At 42.1% G+C, this 16,118-nt stretch overlaps 1 protein-coding gene across 1 annotated transcript; it reads right to left on the reverse strand.

Moving 5' to 3' along the window:
* Window positions 1-763: 763 nt before the first annotated feature.
* obsl1a (obscurin like cytoskeletal adaptor 1a) lies at window positions 764-15,504 on the reverse strand. Its single transcript, XM_023964861.2, has 25 exons — window positions 15,199-15,504; window positions 13,228-14,492; window positions 11,699-11,968; window positions 11,268-11,528; window positions 9,679-9,984; window positions 9,335-9,601; window positions 8,985-9,260; window positions 8,088-8,202; window positions 7,814-7,974; window positions 7,468-7,740; window positions 7,108-7,383; window positions 6,746-7,021; window positions 6,398-6,673; window positions 6,049-6,324; window positions 5,694-5,963; window positions 5,357-5,623; window positions 5,012-5,281; window positions 4,665-4,931; window positions 3,812-4,078; window positions 3,622-3,734; window positions 2,810-2,963; window positions 1,981-2,142; window positions 1,753-1,857; window positions 1,399-1,665; window positions 764-1,312 (listed from the first exon to the last, which is right to left on the reverse strand). The coding sequence occupies exons 2-25, from the start codon at window positions 14,399-14,401 to the stop codon at window positions 1,035-1,037; spliced, it is 6,627 nt and encodes a 2,208-aa protein (XP_023820629.1). The 5' UTR covers window positions 14,402-14,492; window positions 15,199-15,504; the 3' UTR covers window positions 764-1,034.
* Window positions 15,505-16,118: the final 614 nt, after the last annotated feature.

The following is a 16,118-nucleotide window of genomic DNA, read 5'->3' on the forward strand; positions in this document are numbered from 1 at the left end:
AGTAAAAACAGTATCCATTCCCATATTTGTGCAAAAGTAAATAAGCAGGCTTCTTGGAGTGTAACTTGATCACATTGAGTGGTCCGGCAAAGGCAGGAGGCCCGGCACCCCACACCCCGGAGCCAGGTGTAGAAAGCGCAGCAGATCGGCCGATCCAGGCATCCAAGAGCCCCACCGTCTGCCAGAGACCCAAAAGTAACCATCCTCACGCGCAGCGGAGGTGGAGGCCAAGACCCAACAGGAGTCAGAGGAACAGAGAGCGAGCAGAGCAAGAGCCCCCGACAGGGCAGGGACCTGTCCCACCCCAAGGCACTCTGAGCCCACACCCAACCGACCACTCAAGGGAGAATCCATGGTCAGCCCGCACTGCACACCCGTACAACCTGCCCACCAGCCCCACAGAGGACAAACCCGGGGTAGGTGGCAGAAACCGACCGCCCAACTGGGAAGGCAGACACAGGCGATCAGCAGAGGCCCCAGACAGGACCAGGCTCTGGTCGCTGTTAGCAACGATGGAAAAGTTGGGGTGCCCAGGTATGCCCAAAACCCTATCCCACCTGCTTCCAGGGGGACACGGTCCACCCCGCTCAGATGTTGTGGACTCCCTCACGGCTTGGAAAAGAGCCACAGGGAAATTCACTTCTAAGTTGTGGGTGTGACTGTTTGTACAGTTTAAGGTTTTTATAGACAAAATGTGGTGCAGTAACTTTTTGAACATATACCAGAATTATTTAATATATAAATAAAAAGTTGCAGTTAAAAATCCAGCAACAAAATAATTTTATTTATTTTTTTGATTGTTTTTAAATTGTTGCCAGGCACTGGAAATACATTTGAGTACAGGGGATAAACTTTCTTGTATAATAGAAATCTTCTATTAAAAATAATAAATTAAATATTAATGTACTACAAGGTCATTCAAAATTTTTGATTAGGAGATAATAACTATTCTTACTCTGCAATAATAGTTCTGACTCATTTTTACTGATTTGGCAGTTTTTTTTTTCTTAAATATTGAACAGTCCCTCTTATTTTTAGTTTTCTAAAACATCAAGTGTCGCACTGCTTTTAGCCTTCCCCATTGTAAATTTAACTGTCCCGCTCATGTCCACACTGGTGTCCCTCAGGGTTAGCTTGTGAACAGTTCCGTGGCTCTCCATGCAGATGAAAGGGCCTGCTTGGAGGGTCACTCCATTCAAAATCCAAACTGGAGGCTTGTTGATGGCAACAGACACCTCACACTGGAAAGAGGCGGGCTCTGGCTCAGTCACCTCCACATCTTGAAGCTCTTTCACCATCACTAGGGCCTGGGCTGGAGCAGGAAGATTTAGAAGTAGATCATTTTTAAAGGTGGTTCTATTTCTGTTGTTTTTGGTCCAAATTTTGGGTGAAATTTACCTTCAACCAGAAGTTTTGCTTGGGAAGTGTGCTCCCCAATCTCAATGCTGTAGGTACCTTCGTCCTCCACATCTACTTGGTGGATCACCAGTTTGTGGGAGCAGCCATCTGCAACGATCTCCACCCGATCCGAAGACTCAAGCTCCCGTTTGCCTTTGTACCAGGTTGCGCTACCACGTGGCGAGGAAACCGTGCACTCCAGGATGACACGGTGTTTCTCCAGGGCTGTTCTATCTCTCAAGGGTTTTACGATAGAAACCGGAAGTTCTGGAGATCAGAAGGTCATGTTTTGCATTTGGAATGACAGGAAGATCTTTAAGCAAAAAAATAATTTTAAATGCAGTTTTGGCCCACCTTCGATTTCCAGGTACGCTGTTGATTTGAGGTTCCTCACTGCAAAACAGATTTCTCCTGCGTCCTCTGCCGTGACATTACAGATCAGTAGAAAATGTTTGGTCCCTGTAAGGCAGGATCACATTTAAACTTTCTGATAAAGCGGAAAACTTTCACTTTTGATGTGTTACACACAATTCCTTTTTTTTTTCTCCTTTGTTTCATTTCCCTTTTTTCAAAATGCCTGACCTTCTGTGCGCATTTTTGTAGTGCTTGAGGGTCGAATCCTTTGGTTATTCTTGTACCATTCCCCACTCACGTCCTCCAAGGAAACTTCACACATGAATACCGCGTTCTGCTCTTCTTTTATGTTCAGATCTTCAAGCTCTTTTACAATGACCAGCTCATGCTCTGTGATAGTAGAAAGAGGGATTTCTCACAAGGCAACAGCTGATGACAACTTCCGTTTGACCACTAGATGGAGCCAAAGTATTAGCTAAATTCACTGACTGTTTGAGAACTGGACTGATAGAAGTACCTGCTGGCTGCAAGGAGCCAAATCCCCATAGACTTCTATAAAGAAAAAACAGCTATTACTCCGTCCTTACATTAGTCAGAACAACCATTCTTGCTCTGCTACATTCTTGCTAATCATATTTTTTTAATGTTATTTTTCTATAGTGTAAAATATTCAAGTTGCAAACTGGCCAATCAGGTGTCTCCATAAAAATACGTTGTCTCACGTTGAACGTCCGAAGCGTTTGACAGATTCTGCCGAGACAGTTTTTTACGTGGTCAGGGTGTGGATTGGCAAAAGTGGTAGCCATAGAAAGGTTGATTCATATCAACTTGGAGTGATCACTGCAATTTCTGGTTCCAACATGGCAATGTCTGTATTGCAAAAATCTTTTTATAATGGTGACGGCAGTAAGCTGTTTTCTACGGGGGATGTCCCACTCCAGTTCTCTTATTCAGTCAATGGCTAAATTCCAACAATTTTATGGATCTGAAAACACTGAAATTATGTGGATAAAATATTTAGGTTGGATGTTACGGCAGTGCACGACTGGTCAATTACCATACACCTGCACGGAACAGGAAGTGTTGATTTCCCCCGAGTCACATGTGTAACAGCCTGAGTCGGCCAGGGAGCATTGCAGGATCAGGCAGAAGCGCTTCCGACCCATGGAATAGATCCGGCAGTTCTTTCCAGGCCTCACTTCTACCCCGTCCTTATTCATAGTGAATAGAAGAGGGCAAAGCAGTCAGTTTCTTTAAAGGTGTTAGGAATAATTAGAAATAGAATAGTTAGAAACTCCCTTTTTACTATTATTACATTTACCTATGCCTTTTATTACACTAATGGTTTAAACTTAATTCACTGAGCATGTATTGTCATCTCAAAATTATATTACATTTGAAGAAAGCACAGCCAAACTATTGTTCTAACAGTTTCTTCCCATACTCCCTCTTTTCTGTGCATGTTTTCTGCTGAGCAGGCCTCAGACTTATCTTCACTTTAGCCTTGGAGGTTCTCTCCAGCAGTAACCTGTGGGCGTGTTTTTCACACGAGGCCCATCGGACGATCTTCTGAATATGCAAATGCAGGGTTTTTATACCAAAGCCCATCCCTGAGCTCGTTGGTTCGGACTTTGAATGTACCATGTTCATGTCTGTCCTCTTCGTGTTTGGACGAAGTAAAACCTCCACAAAAGCTAAGTTTTGTCTCTGAGTCATTATTCATTATTTCTGTGTGTAAGAAACTGACGGGGTAACGAACTAACCTAATATTTTTATTAATACAGTCCTTTCTAGAAAATCCAGTTTCTTCACAAAAGGGGATCCAAACTTGGACAGAGAATCATGGAACGATTTCATTAGATCCTGTACCTTAAACCATTTGACTTCAACATTTTGTCTTGAGAGTTCACATTCCAAAGTGGCAGGAAATTCTTCCTCCACACGAACATCAGCCAGCGGCTTCAGGATAGACACCGGTGTCTCTGTAAGTTACGACAGGCAAAAGTCACCTTGACTAGTTAATGTAACCAAAATAAAATAAAAATAAATTGAGCTTTACCTTTGACTGTGAGCCTTGCCGTGGTGCGCACTCCTTCAGCTGAGAAAACGATGGTGCCCGTGTCCTCCATAGACAGGTTGGAGAGGGTAAGACCATGGAAGCGACCATTGGCACTCACTCTGAACTGGTTGTTGGGCTTCACTCGGATGCCGTCTTTCTGCCAAGTACCTTCCACGTCCTTGTGAGAGAGCTCCACCTCAAAAGAGGCGGTCTCACGTTCCACCGTTTCTTGGTCAGTCAGGCCTTTGCGGATGGAGATTTTTCGAGCTGGATTAGAGGTGACGAAGAATAGTACTTTAGTGGCCAGACTTGTGGATGGACGTCAGTAATGAATAATATTTGAGAAAAAAAAGGTTTAACTACTGTATAAATAAATAAATATACAACATTTTTAGGCTTTAACTGATTATCCCATTGTTCCTCAAAAGTATTTGTCAAGGACAACAGAAGGTGATCTAAGTATAGACTTTGTTCCCTCACAAAAACAACAAATACATAGCTGGTCCACTGCCACGGTGGCACTAAGTACTGTGTTTTAAAAAAAAACGCTTCACACCTATAGATCGAGCCAAGCTATTCTTAGCACATTCAAGTGAAAATATGTACTGTCCTTTACTTTGGCACAACTTATCTGCAATTTGTAAGTTCAATGAAACTGAGGATACCTTTTTTTTCTCGGGATAAACTCACTCTCCACTTTATAGATTTATCAATCAGTAATCAAATGTCGTACTTTTAAGGGTAATGTATATATTAAAATGTCTCTGTATTAAGCCTCTACTTTAAATTCAAATTCGGTACCACTTTTTTGAACATTCCTTGGTAATGTCTTATCCAGGTGCTGCCGACTTACGTTCTACGTTGAGTTTGACCTGTGCCCGGTCATGCAGGGTCTCGCAGCGATAGGTTCCCCGGTCCGACAAGCTCAGGTTCTGGATTGTAAGGCTGCGTTTGCAGCCATTCTGGCCCAAAGTGTAGCGGGGACCGGACTGGATTACCACCCCTTGCCTCATCCACTGAACTTCGCCTGTCTCCAGGCTTATCTCCGTCTCCAAGGTGGCTTCACCAAACTCCTCTGCCATAACAGCTTCCATTTTCTTTGTGAACATGACCTGAGCCTCTGAAGAAGAAAAAAGTGTTTGGGAATTGATTTAAGTTGCTAGAAGTTCTGCTGGTACATATCTTGCTTCTTGGTCCTACCCTGAACTTTGAGGCTGGCCTTGGTCATCTTTCCTTCAGCTTCTGCTGAAATCTTTGAACTATCCAATAGCTGGCATTTTTTTATCACTAAGGTGTGGCACAGACCATTCTGGGTTGCTTGGAAACGATCGCCCAACATGATTGGCTCATTATCCATGAGCCAGACTAACTGCACGTCCTCAGGAGAGACTACACACTTGAAAGTGGCATCCTCTCCTTCCATCACAGAAGTGTTGTGGAGCTCGGTGAGAAACTCAACCACCCGAGGTGCTAAAGTGACAAAAGAAATTTCGTGAAACCCTTACTTTATATGAATAAACAAAATCCTATTAGAATATTACTCACTTTTAACTGTCAGTACTGCAGAGGTCCGGTCATCTCTGGACTCACAGGTATACTCGCCCGCGTCCTCTCGGGTTAGACGGTGGATGGTCAAACTTCTTTCAACCCCATCTGCCCGGATGGAGAACCTCCTGCTTGGCACCACTTCCTCACCATTTCTTAGCCATTGCACATCCGCTTTTGGTTTGCACACCTCACATCGTAGGGTCACCATGCCATCGGCGTGAGCCACAGTGTCTCGCAGCGGCCTTAGAAACTTGATTCTCATTTCTCCAACACAAAAGGGGGGAATTTAAATCTTACATTTTCCATCACTTATGTTGGATAACATAATTTTTACCTTTGACCAGCAGACTAAAGTGGAGTTGGTCGGTGTTGGCATCACACGTGTATTCTCCGGCATCAGAGCGTCTCAAGGGCTCAATGGTGAGAGTGCGTTGATGACCCTCCGTGAGAGCACAAAATCGCTCGCCCTCGACAGGTGTCCAATCTTTAAGCCAACGTACGTGAGCAGTCTCCTTGGACACGTAGCTTGTCAAGGTCACACTCTCTGCTTCGTAACCTGTCACGACATTATCCTCCTCCTTGTTTACAAATGTTACGGGAGGCTCTTAAACAAAAAAGACGAAATCAATTTCAAGTGACTTCATGCTTCTTTTGTCTAGAGCTTAGAGACCCACTCTTGAGTTTGGTACCTTGAATCCTGACCGTGCAGATCATCTTATCGTCAATGGCATCGCAAATATACTTTCCAGAGTCTGACGGTTGGATGCAGGAGATAATAATTTTTCTCACCGCTCCGTAGCTTTCAATGGATGTGCGGGAATCACAGATGAGCAGTTTGTCATTACAGTACCAGCTAACAGGGGCACTGGCTCGGGACACTTCACAGGCGAGTATAAGGTCATCCCCTGCCACCATCTCCTGGTGATCAGGGTCATATGAGTTTCCTACAATGGTCACGGGTGGCTCTACGAGAAGAAGAGTTATTGGAGCTATAGTAGTTTTGTTTTAAGAAATTTCCTCAAACAGCTGAGTCGTCACCTTTTACTGAAACCTGGAAACCGATACTGTCGTCTCCAACATCCAAGAGGTATTTCCCCGAATCAGTGAGTTCAGCATTGAGGATGACAAGTGAGCGGAACGCTCCTTCTTCTTCCTCACAGAACCTTTCATCCCCCTCTATACGAACACCATCCTTGTACCACTTGGCTTTAGCGTTTTCCCTGGAGAGCTCACACTCTAGGACAATATCATCTGAAACCAAAAACTCCAGGTTTGTGTTGATCTCCGACTTTCTTAAGATCAACACAGGTGGCTCTGAGGAAGAAATAGATCAAAGTCTCAAAACTGTTCATTGACCAGGGAAAATATTTGCAAGGACATCCTTACCTAAAACTTTAACTTGGAAGTCAATTTTATCATCGGTTGTGTAGCAGGTATATTTCCCAGAATCTTCTGGAGTAGGCGAGTGAATGGTTAGTCGACGGATGAACTCATCTTCCGTTATGGTGACGTTACTGCTTTGCTTTACTTCTTTACCATCAAGCCACCATTTGACTTCTGCTGTTGGCCGCGACACTTCAATCTCCAAAACAATTGGTTTACCTGCTGCCCTAACCAGTTTTTCCGGTATGTTTTTGGGTCGAGAAAGTGTGACTGGCAGCTCTAGATTAAAAAAAAAGTTTTTAGAAATTAAATGTAAGGAAAAAACTTTTTGTCTTGTTTTAAATTTGAAAAATCCCTTATTTCACCTGTAACAGTCACCAAGAAGACCGTAGAGTCGTCTTCAGTGTCACAAACATACTCTCCTGTATCCTCCACTGTCGCTAAGGGTATAACTAGTAGTCGTTTGGCTTCATCCACCTCCAGGATCAAGTTAGGACCTTCCTCTACTTCTAGATTGTCTTTGTACCACCTAACTGGGGCATCCACTTTGGAGATCTCACAGCATAGCTCCAGCCTCTCTGACGCCAAGTGTGTCACTTCTACTTCTGAATCGCTAGGAGAAATAATTCTTACAGGTGGTTCTGCAAGGCAAATTTCTAAAATTAAATTCAACACTAATCATTGAAACCTAGTTTAGCCATTCCTTACTTTGGCTTTACTTTTACCTGTCGCAGTAACCTGAAAGAAGACGGAGTCCCCATTGGTTTCACAGATGTACTCCCCGCTGTCCTCCTTACAGCTGCGCAGGATGGTCAGTTTTCTGTAGGGACCTTCTGACACCAGCTGGATTAAGTCATTATCCCGCACCTCCTCGCCATCCTTCAACCACCGCACCTTCCCATTGGAGCGAGATAACTCGCACTGCAAGTTTATCTCCTCTGGTATGTAGATCTTCATCACTACATCCTCTTTAGGTTCCACAATCATAACTGGAGGTTCTGGAAGATGAAAAATGTCTTTTGATTCCTACTCTGGATTGACAGTTAATAATGTGAATACAAGAGGCGATACCCTTGACATTGACGGTAAACACCACGTTGTTCTTTCCTGCCTGGCAGGTGTAGCACCCAGCATCTGAGCTTTCTGCAGAGCGAATAATTAGTCTCCTCATGGTTCCTTCCACCTGGAGAGTTATGTTGTCACTTGGTTGGACCTCCTGACCGTTTTTATGCCTAAAGCAATCCATTCAGGGGTTTTTGTTGTTGTTGTTGTTTTCTATATGTAAAGTTTTCTGAACATTTTCTACCTTCTACTGTCATCTAGACTGCAGGAACGTCTTGCTTACCATTTGACTTCAGCATCCTCTCTGGAGACATGGCACAGCAGCACCACGGGGTCCAGCTCCATGCTGCTCTTAATGAGCTCCTCCTCCTGCACTGGAGTAAATTCTACAGGGGGACCTGAAGAAATACAGGAGGAAGCTACCAAATACAAGGTACTACCTCAAATTGAAACTTTTCTATACTTCATTTGATTAAAGTTTATATATGAAGTTCCAAGACTCCACACAGTGACATTTTGTTGATATTTTTGAACAATTAACACTTTGATAAGATTTTTCACTTCAATTGAAGTCCCACTCCGATCATCTTTTGATCAATTGTAAAAGCGTGGTAATGCTGTTTTTTAAAAAAAAAAAGACTTTTGTCACAGTGTCTGCAGAACGGCAGTAGTTGATTAGAAATTTGACTCTGAGTGTGGGCAGGACCATCTGTACAGAGCAACCCTGCCGCCCTTCCCCTCCCCGTTGCTGGGAGCTCTCTGTTTACATGCTTTCCTGCTAGTTTACAGCGCGTTACAACCCTCAACGTGTCATCAGCGGTGCAAAAAAAAAAATGGCACATAGGAGCTACCCAGCTGTATAGTTTTGAGCCAGATGCCCGCTCAGATGAGGGAAAACACAGAGGAACATGGATTATTTGGAGAACATGGAGTATTTTCTATGTCACAAGTATGTTGTTTTTCAAACTGCATTTTTTTGTCAAATACACAGAAAAGCAATTCTAATCTTAATTTTATTTATATACTGTGTCTGTCATCAGAAAATGCCAAAAAAAAATTGAAAAACACATTTTATTTTTTATTTTGATCAGAGTGGGTCTTTTAAATCAACCAATAGGAGGAAAACATATTTAATTTAAGCTATGACACATGTTGCAATTTACCAAAAGTGTCTTCTTACCTGCAACGTCTACATTAAAAGTGATGACGTCCCCGGGCATTTGACAAGTGTAAACTCCAGAGTGTGACGCATTAGCAGACTGGATCACGATTCTCCGCATATTGCCCTCTGCCTGGATGTTGAGGCCTTCCATCACCTCAAGGCCGTTGCCATCTTTAAACCAGGATACCTTTGCGAGGGGATGGGAAACCTCACAATACAGGACGATGGCATCACCTGTGTCCACTCTCTTGTTGATATCTATCTCTGATAGTGGACTGAAATTCGCCACAATAGCTGTAAAAAAATATACGACCTATAAAATAGGGCATGAAACACATAACTGTGACAAAAACTGGTTTTACACGTACGTTTGACCTTGAGTACCGCTGAATCTCTGACTCCGTTGGCTATAAAGGTGATTTCTGCCATGTCTTCAGCCGTTTCAGTTTTATGAATCACCAGTGAGTGTGTTGTTTGCTTTTGCTGTATTGAATACCGTCCTCCTTGGTTTAGTTGAGAACTATTTAGAAACCAAGTTCCAGGCATTGACGCTGACAACTCGATGGAGAAATGAGCATCTTCCCCTTGCGTCACCTCACAGGTTTTGAGATTCCTGTGAATTTTAGGTCCAGGGGCTGAGGGGTATAGAAAAGTTAAAGTTCACATAAAAGTCTTAACCACAAAGAATCTACGGTATACAGTGTGCACGCACCAAGATGGACAACCTTTGGAAACTCTACATGACCGCTTCGTCCATACTTGTTGATGCTGCAGATACGGAAGCGGTAGTTTCCTTCACAAGGCACAGCGTCACCGGTGACTTCCGCCGAGGTGGCTGTCTCTGAGGTAAAACACTTGTGCCACTCTTGTGAGCCCACCTCTTGCATCTCCAGGACAAATATGGATCTGGTGGTGGTCTGGCTGTTGGCGGCGCGCTCCCAGCTGAGTAAAGCACTATTGGGTCTGTCGATGTCCATCTTAACTTCTGCAGGGCCGATTGGAGGGCAGTGTCTTGTGGCTTTTAAGGGCAAACAAAAATGATGAATAGCATTTGTTGCTTTCTAAAAATATGAACCTTTGTTGATCAAAATGTCTTCAAGTGAATATTTAGCTCATCTTCTCATTATCCTAGGAGTCTCAAAAAGCAAGGATAAAGTTAGCTTTTTTAAGTCTATCAAGGCGCATTTATTGTGTTTGTTTCTAGCTAGAATTAGGAAAGAAAATTACACAACTCTGTAGTTAAATGGTTTTGATCTCTTGCATACTGAGCTGAGTACAGATTAACTTTATCATAACCATAATGCTACGTACACACCGAGGATTTGACGTGCATTCAAGAATGTACTAAACGTGTGTTTAGCCCATGATGTTCACACTAGACAAGCCGGGGGGTGGGGGGTTTCTTTGGTTTATCTTAATTTGTAAAACAAACGCAGACACCGTCAGGCTCGTCACTCTGTCTGCCCTCACCAGATAAACCAGTATGCTCTGAGTTTAGCGAGTTTCCCCACATCACTACCAAATTCAAGTACCTGAGGGGACAAACTTCCATCTGGTTTTGCTGACAATGCGCATACAAAGGCCACGTGTTTTGTATGTAAAGCAGTTGTAAAAAAGTCAGTTGCTACCCATGAATGCAAAATATTTGAACGCAGAATCCTGAAATGTGCATTTCCATTGACTTTTCATTGGAGTGGCCACTTGAACATGCGTTGCTGAGGCTGGTGTGAACATTGCTTCATGTTGTCTGCATTAACAACATACAGGCAGTTTGAAGTTACCAAGCAAGTCAACCAAATGTTGTTAGGCTGTGTTTTAATTACATTTTTTACTCAGTCATAATGTGGGGGTTGCTACATTTTCCCCAAAAAACAACCCAAACAAATCAAACAACCAATGTTTTAACCATCTGGACAAAATTCGAAAGTAAATTGATTTAACTAAAGGTTTTTAGAGTTATAAAATTTTTTGAAAACTTCCACTTTTTAACACTAGCTTTTGTTTTCAATTGATTGGCGACTGTCTAGTGAAAGAGTTGTTTTTGGCCAAAGAACACCAACCCTTGCCCTTGATAACAAAATTGATCAGCTATGTGTAACTGGAGGAGGTAGAGCTGAATTATGCAAACCTCCGTTTGAAATTTTACAACATGGCCCTTTTTTGCATAAACCAGTCATCTTAGTGAAATTAGCTGCAAAGTTTTATTTACAGTACAAACATAAAAGCATAAAAAGACAAATATGTGGCTGAAATTTTATAGAGCCATGATTACCAACATCTTACTTGCAGTAATAAATTTACCTTTAACTTTAAGTCTTGATGACGTTTTGGACCTTCCAACCACAAACGTCACCACTCCGGAGTCGTGATGGGCCACATTGACGAAGACCAGAATATGAGTTTTGCCAAAAGACTTGAGGATGGTTTGGTGCGTCTCGTGGAGCTTCAATCCGTCTTTAAACCAGTGGACCTCCATATCATCATTTTCCACCTCGACGCAGAAAGCTGCATTCTCGCCCTCCAGGACCTCCAATTTTCGGGGAAGTTTTCGCACAATACTACCTGCGAGTACATAGCAAATTAATTTATTCACGCCATGTTTGACTTCTCCCAGGATGAAGTACATTTTTACAAATTTGCAATGCTATAATGAAACTGAGATAGGTGTGATTCCTTTTTAGGTTTGCTGTTTTTGAATACTATTACTGACATGTAATGAAGCTGTAGCCTACCTTTAACTGATAGCTCTGCAATGCTCTTCGCACCATTGGGCATTTCACATAGGTAGACTCCATCGTCATCTGTTCCAACATCGTGAATAGTAAGTCTTCTTCTCGTTCCTTTCTGCTCCATTGCGTATTTACTGCTGGGCATTAGCCTCTGGTCTTCAAGGTACCATGCCGTTTGGACTGTCTCATCGGGAACCTCACACTCCAGGACAGCCGCATCCCTTTCTTTCACTTCCTCGTCCTTTAATGGGCGTCTGAACTTGACAGCTGGACCTGTTTAGCATTGATGCAGTTAGGAATTTATCCTGACAGAATGATGAGTGAGTTGATTAAAATTCCTTCTTGCTACCCTCCGTTTTAGCATCGCAAAGCCTTTCTGCCTTATCTGACAATCCGAGGTTTGGTATGTGAACCCAAGATAGAATGGACGCTAATCAGAAGGTCAACGGACAAATGCAAAACAGTATAGCTAAAAAGCTGTTTAGCACTGAGAATCAACTAATGTTATGAAATTATGACAAAACATTCCAAAAATCTTAAATGGTATCCTGAAGATTGCTTATCCCTCAATTACAAGGATAATGTGTATCAAGATGCTTAAGCCAGTATTGTCTATAAAAGTCCTCTGTAAAGCAACTATTAAAGAAATAAAAGGAGTTTTTTATGATATAAGAGATTTTACCAATGCAAATTGAGAAATGCTAGATTATTTTAAGTCAATAAAACAGTGTTTAGGACTGGCACACAAGAAACCAGGGTTCACTTCCCAAGGGGTACAATGATGTTCATTTAGTGTGGGTTCTTGGGCAAGACCCTTCATGCTACTGCCCAACTATGTAGCCACAAGGTGGCCCAAGTCTGGGTTTCCCTGTACCGGTCCCCAGCTTGGATAAAATACAGGAGTGTAGAAAAATCTCTGCCAAAACCACCTGTGCGAATCAGTTAAAGCTGATTCGCCGTGGCAATCCCCTGACTGGATATGTCAAAAGGTGAACATTTTATCAGTCAAAAGGAGCCAAAGGAAAAAAATATCTTAGCTTACCCACTTTGGTCCAGTCAAAATATGATTAAGACCCACATCCTTCACGTTGTGTATCTGTGTTAAATACAATTTCTTGGTACTAGCGTTACTTTAAAAGAAAGTAGCCATAATTGAATGAATGTTTGTCCAGTTTTCATTTATGCTTTTTGACAATTTCATTACGTAAAGGAAATCTTCCTAAATGTTGAATTCTTAAAACAGCTACAATTTAACATGGACACCCTTTTGATGTTAAAGATTCCATTTTTAAAAATATTTAGCCATCCTCTGACTCTTGGAACTTTAACCTTCTTTGTCAGACCAGCTTATTCTATTATTATAAATTTGATTTTTAGCCTTTCATATTATAAACTTGAAGCTTGAAGCTTCTCTAATCCTAATTTGTTGCAAAATCATTGTGAAATTTTGTGGCTATGTAGCATTATATAAAACCTTTGAAAGCTTCTACATTCAAATCATTTTTCTTTGTGAGAAGACTGGAATAGCTTACCTTGCACAGTCAGGTGGACCGCACTGAGGGTATTTCCTAGAGCGTTTGATGCAGCACACACATACAGCCCTGTATCCTGCACCTTACAGTACAGAACTTTCAATGTGTAGTAGCCTTCTCTATCCTCAAAGATCAAATGACGTCTGCCGGGCTCAAGGGGAACCCCATCTTTCTTCCAGATTATCTCGGGCTTTGGCTTGCCTGTCACAAAACAGCGGAACTTGGCGTGCTTTCCTTCTGTTACTGCAAACTTTTTCACTTTTGACGCACTGGCCATTGTCTCCTCCACGAGCTTTGACAAACTCAGCCGCCCACCTCTTGACTTTGGTGACCACTGGCTGTTCGAACGACTGTTTAAGGATATTCTACTCTCTTCTTTTTCTGGGACAGACTCCACAAGCAGAACTGCCCCAGCCAAGGCCTCGCCATGACAGTTTACCGCCTTGCAGGTATAAACACCTTTATCTGGCATGCGAGTCCTGTAGATCTTGAGTTGGAACCAGCCGCCATCTTGATTGGTCACACTAAAGTGTGAGCTCTCAAAAATATCATTCAGCTTTTTCCCATCTTTTTCCCAAGTAACTACAGGTAGAGGTGTGCCCCAAAGTTTACAGGAGAAGGCAGCGTCTTCTCCCCGATCAACACGAAGCGATAAGGGCTTAATGAGAAACCGAGGTTTATCATTGGAAGGTAAATCAACATCTTGTAATTTATCGTTTGACCCATTATTCCACTTCTTCTCATCTTTTATTTCTTCCTCCCTTGCACCATTTTGCACTATGCTGTAGCCATTAAGGTGTACTCCGAATTCTCCATTTTCCTTTTCTGAATGACCATTAACCTCTAGGTGGGGTTCCATTTCTTTCAGTGGGGTCTCTCCTTCTACTTTAAGAGAAGCTGCTGCATACGTTTCACCAATGCTATTTCGAGCCTTGCAGATGTACTGGCCAGCGTCCTGTTGAGTCACTCCAGTTATAGTCAGCAAGTACAGCTTTCCTTCCTCTGAGATCTTGTAGCGTCTTTCAGGCAAGATTTGAACGTTTTTGCGCTCCCAGATGACATCTGGACGTGGGTCTCCACTTATTTGGCACCTCAGTGTTGCGTCTGTTCCGCACTGTGCCACCACAGGGCGCGGATAACCCAGGACACGAGGAGCACCACCAAAGATATCCATGACTATGGCTTTTTTTTCTATAAATTAAAGTTTCTTTTAAAGGTTTTATATGCAGTTTTCCAGAAGCAAGTGCTTCACTTTGTTGAGGAAACTGCAAAACAAAAAAACACTTTAGCTGTCAAAGTTAGCAAACCGAAATTGGTACAAAAAAATTTTTTTTGTTTGTATATTTTAATTTAAAGTCAAATATATACTTCACAGCAAAAATCAACAATAAATGAATGAAATTTAAAGATTGTAGCACTACCTCTCCACTTTTCCAAATGCGCACTGAGTTTAATTAACCTCTATATTAGATTTGAGTCAAAATTGACCCATTTTCAAGTGTGAAAATGGGTTAATTTTGACCAAACACAATATATGGGTTAAAGTAAACATGTTTACATACATTTATGTTACGTTTACTTGTCAAGTAAGTACTGAGCAAACTCCAATTATTCTTGTTAGTCTCACAGCTGGTGCTGTAACTCATTGAAGAGTGTATTTATAAAGTAGTCTATCCACAAATAGCCACAAAATGAACCATTCAAAGCTAAGCAGTAATAGTTTTTTTTCTCAATAGATGAAAAGTAATGTTGTATTTATAGATTTGGTAGATGATGATTGCTATTTTTTACTAGCTGTTACTAGAAGCTCTTACTAAAAAGTTGTCCCATCTTAATTTTGCTATTTTTATATAAATGCACAAGAATATGGCATAAGCAAAAGAGATTTCTGCAGTTTGGCAGGGCAGAAGAATAGAGCTGCCAAAACTGTTAATTTTTTTGATGAAAATAAAAGAACTAAGTGAAACTTACCAAAGAGGATTTTTTTCCACTTTTAGTTGTTGGACTTCAATTCATAGAAATCAGCTTTTCAATAGAACATTCATTAAACTCTGATGAGCTATTCCGTTTGACTTCTTATCCTCTTGGTTTGTAAGGGAAACACACTGCCTTCCTTTAGCTAGTTTGAGAAAAAAACAAGTCTCCATTCACAGCTTGGGAGACAAAGTTTCAGGTGTTATTCCTCTGTCACAGGTTGTATGTTTGATGTTGGCTTGCCGGTGGCTAAGAGGGAAATGATCACACTTTCTCAGTTGGCTGTGTGGTGTATGCATCAACACGGATTCCGTCACTGTCTGACAGCTAAAGAGTCAGTGTGTGTGTGTGTGTGTGTTGGGGGGGGGGGGGGGGGAGCACTGGAATGGAGGGTGGGGGAGCATTAAATGCTTCAGCAGCTGCTTCCACTGCAAGTGTCCACCTAAAAATACCAGCAGCTTCAATGACGTTGGACCAGATAAGTCAGACTCTCCATTCACACTCTGAAGATAGAAGGAAGGCTGGTAGATATCATGAGTTAGGTCTTAGCAGAGAGAGACACCCTTCCCTGTGGACTTCTTTTCATTATGAATCGTGTTGAAAAGCTAGTAGGGTGCAATACCTATAACCAGACATTTAGCATCGAACGCTGCTTCCGATTTACGAAAACACTGAAAAGAAAAGTTGTGACTAAGTTCCTCTCACAGTCTAAAAAACCTTTATAGATAGGATGGTTTGGGACAATAAATTGGCCCATAGATATGTGTGCAGTTTCTGTCTCTTTATTTAGTCTTTCAATGGATTGTGGTCTATCTATAGTGTGCCCTATCTTTGCCCATGGACAGCTGAGATGCATTTCCTGTGACTCTCATCAGGACAGAGTGAGTACAGACAATGGATTGATAGACGGAAAGGGA

The sequence above is a fragment of the Oryzias latipes genome, chromosome 2 (assembly GCF_053564925.1).
Source record: "Oryzias latipes strain Hd-rR chromosome 2, Olatipes_Hd-rR_3.1".
In the NCBI taxonomy this organism is placed as follows: Eukaryota; Metazoa; Chordata; class Actinopteri; order Beloniformes; family Adrianichthyidae; genus Oryzias; species Oryzias latipes.